This window comes from Lactuca virosa, chromosome 8, assembly GCF_052849685.1.
Source record: "Lactuca virosa cultivar CGN04683 chromosome 8, Lactuca_virosa_CGN04683_v6, whole genome shotgun sequence".
Taxonomy (NCBI): domain Eukaryota; kingdom Viridiplantae; phylum Streptophyta; class Magnoliopsida; order Asterales; family Asteraceae; genus Lactuca; species Lactuca virosa.
In genome coordinates this window covers 29,815,793-29,822,500 of record NC_136433.1, presented here as the reverse complement: position 1 = coordinate 29,822,500, position 6,708 = coordinate 29,815,793, and the positions used below count along the sequence as shown (strand labels likewise).

At 25.2% G+C, this 6,708-nt stretch overlaps 1 protein-coding gene across 1 annotated transcript in view; it reads left to right on the top strand.

The window, feature by feature from the left end:
• Positions 1-4,664, top strand: part of LOC145132446 (jasmonate-induced oxygenase 2-like) — a 6,153-nt gene extending 1,489 nt beyond the window's left edge. Inside the window, exon 3 of the mRNA XM_079067228.1 lies at positions 4,218-4,664. Within this exon, the coding sequence (XP_078923354.1) occupies positions 4,218-4,466 (249 nt within the window). The 3' untranslated portion in view covers positions 4,467-4,664. The remainder of the gene's footprint in view (positions 1-4,217) is intronic.
• Positions 4,665-6,708: the final 2,044 nt, after the last annotated feature.

Here is a 6,708-nt window from a genome sequence, read left to right as displayed (position 1 = left end):
GATTTGTATTAGGTTAATTTTTGTCGTAAAAATAGTAAAAATATAACTAATATTCAATTTTATGAATACTTTGTTAAAATAAAAATGAAAATTTAAAGTTTATATTACATATTTAGCTATCGTACTCTATATCTAACGTATTTTAAAGTTCTTGATAGAATTGAAGTAATGAATACTTTGTATATTTAAACTAATTTTTAATTGATATGTTTGTGAAATAGTTTATATACAAAAACCAGATTTGGTATATATTGATATATAAAAATTATTGATATATAAGAATAGTGTCGTAGTCGTATTATGAAATGTGTTTTGAACAAAATAATTTTTTTTTTTAGATACGGTAAGAGTTGGGCAAACAAAGATGTAAGTGGACACGTCCTTTAATAGGAAAAAGAGAATCTATCATTATTTATTATTTAATATATTTGGTAAATAATAATAAATAACAATAATAAAAAAAAAAAACATGTTTTTGACATGAGTATTGGGTGCGGGTATGTCAAAAGTCGCATGCATGCAACGTCATTATCAATCTCTTCATGGCCACTATGACTACAAAGAGGTCGGTTTGGCCGTACTTTTTACCACATAGATAATGGAGTACCGTTTCTTATGCGTTCTTAGATGCGGTTTGGCCAATAGATTTGACGGTTTGAATGGTCAAATAATTCGAAATTATATATATATATATATATATATATATATATATATATATATATATATATATATATATTTGATCCGATAAGAATTTTTTTTCAAGAAGATAAGAAGGTTTTTTTCACATATTTTTTTGAAGAACAAAACAATTGAATTATTAAATAAATAACAAATAACATGATTCATGAAAAAAATTTCCGAAAAAACATTTTGATGATGCATTTTTACGATAATTTTGTTGATATTCACTAAAAATGTTATAAAAATGATTTTTTTTTAATTTATTTAAAAATAAATCATGAAAGTGTTTTTTTATGATTTTTTTTGTGAATCATCTTACTTTTAAATAATCTAATGATTCATTTCCTTTGTTTACTAAAAAAATAAGTATATAATTTTTTTTTTACATTCCTATTAAAATTTGACTTCTTATTTTATCTTGGTATATATATATATATATATATATATATATATATATATATATATATATATATATATATATATATATATATATGGTTGAGTTATTGTGAAAACTAAAAAAAATGTGTGAACTTACGAACTCATAATCAACTCATCATTTTTCAACACCAAAAACACAAATTTTCTCCAAATGGTGCGTCTAAGTCATACATAGGCTCAAAAAAAAATTGACAATTTTTTTATTTATTTTCGAAATTTGCATATATGCACGATCAACAGTTGTACGGACTGTTGATGAGCACAATCAACAGTCATATGGACTGCAGATGTGCACAATCAGCAACCATATGGACTGTTGATGACCAATCAACAGTCCATATGACTGTTGATTGTGCTCATCAGCAGTCCGTACAACTATTGATCGTGCTCAACAATAGTCATACAAAAAACCAAAAAAAAATCATCAAATCTTTTTTTTTAGTTTGGATATGGCTTAGACGTACCATTTGGAAAAGATTGATATTTTTGGTCTTGAAAAATTATGAATTGATTATGAGTTCGTAAATTCTCAAAAAAAGTATGACTATATTTTTAAAAAGTACCAAAAAATATGACTTTTGATATATTTATTAAATTTTTTCGATAAAAAATAGACATTAACCTTTCAAAAAACAAAGAAATGAATTGGATTAAAAAAAATCATTTTTTATATATCAATATTGATCTTTATGGAAAGATAACGAAACATCATGAACAATGGTATATTTGATTTTTTTCGATAAAAAAATGGCCTAAAAAAATTTAAACGAAAAAAAAGAAGTGGTTTTGTTATAATCCGGTGTATGTACGTCTATTGTAAAAGTCTACAACCTTTATTTAGTCATTGATCGTTTTAAATTATGACGGTTTAAATTGGTTTTTTGGTTTCTTGATTAATAATGTTCTCTATTGAACTTTTTGTCACATATATATATATATATATATATATATATATATATATATATATATATATATAATAACTTTTCTTATATATAACCTATTATTTTTTTTTACCAAACCTCACTCAAATTTCTTTATCTTTCACCATCTTTCTTTTTTTCAAAAACTTTCACCATCTTTGTTATAGTATCTATAATTTTCAAATTCCATGTAGTTCGAAGTTTAATTTATAATAGAACCGCTTTTAAACCGAGATCACGTTTATACCAACTTGTATAAATCAATTTAATATTGATTTCATGTCAAAATTTATAGTTTTAGAATTTGTTCATTAGGAATCGGTTTTTTAGAACAATAATTTCCGTGATAATGTATGAACAATAATAGAATGTTGATCTTTAAAATCTTGTGGGTGTAATCACATTCTTTAAATTATATATAAGTTATTTTTTAATTTTATGCTTTTTCATTCACAAATTATTTGTTTTAGAACGGTTATAAACTTTTTGTTGTTTTTTTGTATAAATTAAAGCGCTAATCTTTAAATTATAAATGTTAAAAAGAAAAAAATAAAATCAAAGAAAATTTTTATTTTGGTAAATTGTAAATCGAATGTTTTTGTTTTTTTTTTTAAATAATGCTTGAAAAAAAAATCAACATCGCATGTAGGCATATAATCAAAAATATAATATTTGAAAATAAATAAATTGTGTAGTTGTATATCGATATATATCATTTTAACACATAAAACATATAAGCTTTGACATTTTTTAAAAAACTAAAACCCCAAAAGTAAATTAAAAAAAAAATTTAAAACATTCATGCATATAGACCGTGTAAAAAGACAATATTTTCAAAGATTTTTTTGAATTGCTATTTATACCGCCTTTAAAAAAAACAATTTTTTTTTATAATTCTTGTTTTCTATATTTTTTTAAATGAAGTACTAAAAAGGTTTTTTTTAATAATAATAATAATAATAATAATAATAATAATAATTCATGCATGGATATTTTCCTTTTTTATATGCATATTTTTCAACGAACCAACAGATTGAATAATTAGATTAATAAAAAATAAGATGATTCATAAGAAAAAAATTCTAAAAAACACCTTTATAATTCATTTTTCAATAAATTAAGTAAAAATTCATTTTTATGACAATTTTAATGAATAACAACAAAATCGTTGCAAAATGAATCATTGAGATATTTTTTCGTGAATTTTTTTATGAATCTTATTATTTTTTATTCAACGAAATCTCTCTCTCTCTCTCTCTCTCTCTATATATATATATATATATATATATAGGTTTAGGTTCTATGGAAACAAAAAAACCCTAAAAATCATAAAAATGTATAAAAAAAATACTTAGAGATCGCAAAACTTTTTTTTGACTTTTTATACCAAAAAATCGCACATTTTTATTAAAATTCGCTGAAATTTTTTTAGAAAAAAAAAACAAAAAATAATCGATTTTTTTTCTGCGAATGTTTAAAAAAAAGTAGCGATTTTTTGGTATATAAAGTCAAAAAAAAAAAGATTTGTGATGTCTAAGTATTTTTTTATGCATTTTTTTGATTTTTAGGGTTTTTTTGTATTCCATATAACTCTTTTTTATATATATATATATATATATATATATATATATATATATATATATATATATATATATATATATATATATATATATATATAATGGTTGCCAATGTGAACATAAAAGCAAGCAAAAGTATTGTTATCAATAATTACATATTTTCCCCTATTAAATATAGGATTAAAAGTAAAGAAAGTTAATGGTTCCAAGAATGTGAACAAATAAAATAGTGTGGCACTTATTCGTTTGGATTAGTATGCTATTTATTTTAAATTTTAAATTACTTATTGGTGGAATACTTTAAGAACTTACATAAAAGTATTATCTGTCATCAGAACATGCAAGCATTGTAATTACATAACTTCATTTTCATAATATATATATGTTGAATTACATACTTTTCAGGATAATTATATATTTTTTACTGAACATTTTACGTATTCAATTAATAATCAAATTCATTTTCTATGAGTTCGTGATGAATACATTTTTAAAATTATTTTAACATATGAAATGAAAAAAAAGTTGTCCGAATTGTAGGAAGTATGCATTATGTGCAACTGTAAAGCGTAATTAAATTCATGTATATATAATTTTGTAGATTTTAACCAATGCGATATACAAAAGCGTGGAGCACAGGGTGATAGTAAACCCAGATAAAGAAAGAGTGTCGTTAGCCTACTTCTTCAATCCCAGGTGTGATGTACTTATTGCACCTGCATCAGAGCTCGTTACGTCGAAGACACCTGCCCTTTACCAATCAATGACTTATGATGAATATAGACATTTTATCCGAACTAAAGGCATACAAGGAAAATCCCAAGTCGAGTCTTTAAAATTTCCAAAATGAGTCATTTTGTTTAATGAATCTTGTTATTATGACTTTTTTCTGTTTTCATGATAAAAGGATGTGTCCATACAGATTTGGGGCTCTACACAAAAGAAGAAAACGAGGCTAAAATTATGTAAAGGAGGATGGTCTTTTTGTTTTTTTGTTTTTTTTTTAATGCAGCCCTTATTATAAATTTATTCATAGATCGTTTTTTAATAGTATTAGTTATTCAATTAGTGTTTTATTTATTTATTTTCTCACTTCCAAATGGATGTTTTCTAGGTACAACATGATATTATTTTAAACTTATAAAACAATGTCAATTAAAAATACAAGTAAAAGAAACAAAAACACCTAGTTGTTAACTTGTGATATTGAATCATTTTCAGAATAGGATAAGAATTTCCTAGATTCTAGCAATAATGATTTCAAAACTTATGATGTTGAGGTTTCAAGTTATCTACTAAAAATGAGAAAGACTACACATAAATTGATTTTTTTATCAGAAAAGTTAACTTCAAAGAAGTGAAGACATTAGCCAAATCTTACAATTTACACGAATCAAATTAACATGAATCGGAAATGATATTAAGACGAATTAGATTAATACAAATCACAAATCAGAGTGATGTTGCCTGAAATTAGATTAACACAAATATATGATCGATTTTTAAAGGATGTGTAAAATCAAATTATCATAATCGATGTATTAAAAAGATTGAAATCGAAATCAGAAAACATGAATTGACATCGGAATTCAAAAGGTTGCATGAAAAAAAAATCATAATCGATGATTTGGTTCACTTGGGGAAGAAGGCTTTAGCGCTTAGACACTTGTTTTGACTATTTTGATTATTATTAAAACTAGGTGTGAGACTCATGTATTACATGAGTTTATTTAAAAAAATATATTAAATATGAAATTTAAACAATTTGAGAAGTTTGAATTTATAAAAAAAATGAGAAAAATTTTAAATTATTAAAATTAATGAGACTTTAATACATTGAATACATTACATATATAAACTATTTCTAATAAATATCTTACATATATATTACCTTACATATCAAATGTGGAATTTTAATTTAATAAAATGAAAAATACAATAAAATGACAAGTGGAAAATAGAAAATTCAAAAATTATAGAAAATGTCATGTGTCGAAATGAAGGAGAAGAGTACATTTGGCAAAAAGATTTTGATTTATTAGGGAGGATAAAGTTTTGTATATGATTGGTCCATTTATGTTTATGGGCTAAGCTAGTTGGGTTTAGAGAAACAAAACTAATTATGGGCCGGTGGGTGGGTATCAATTTAATTAGACACAACATAAGTACACAACTCATTCTTTTTTTTTTTTTTGAATCAACAAAATTTTACTAACCATAGCACAAACTAGCACGGAGCTAGACCGCAAAAAAGACAAGGAACATTACAAAATATTAAAAGGGGAACAACACCAACTAGCTTAATTATAATTTTCAAATCTTGGGATGTTACAGATGACATCACGTCAACCCTTTGTTATAGAGGTGTGAATGTTGCTTCTTCAACTTGTACCATTTATAATGGAGTTTTGGAGACTTTAGACCATATTTTCATTGCTTTTCCTTACTCGCTTGAAACTCTAAAGTAGATATTTGAGTGGTGCATAATAGATCATCAACGTTTCTCAAGTGTGGCAGAATTTGTTAACTTTGTGGCTTGTTGAAGTCACTGTCCTAAGAAAATAAAATTTTTGCTTGTAGGGCATCACCGCAAAGTAGAAACGAAGGAAAAATGGGCCAAATACCGAATATTTCAGAGCAAAGTTGACAGAATAGTGTGAGGATTGAAGAATGAATGAGCTGCTATTTATAGGGCGGTTTCTTAGGATGCGCGCTATGCACCATAGTGACGTGGCAAAATGTTGGTCTGACACATGAAGAAAAGTGGGTGGGGCTGCGTGGTCTTGTCTGGCACGCCGTAATCCTGACGCGCACGCGTACTGATTTTCAGATTTTCAAAATTGTGTAACTTCTACATATGAACTCCGTTTTTGACGTTCTTTATATCTTCAAAAAACTCTCGATAAGATCTACAACTTTCATTTAGACTCCGTCGGCTACTTTTGATTTATATTTTTCACACATGCTTAGATTGTTAAAGTCCGTATAAAAAGCATCACTCTCTCATCCGATGTCCGTTTTCGACAGACTTTATATCGTTGTACTCATATTAACGAAATATTCAACTCTCCTTTAGATTATTTTGGCTAAAA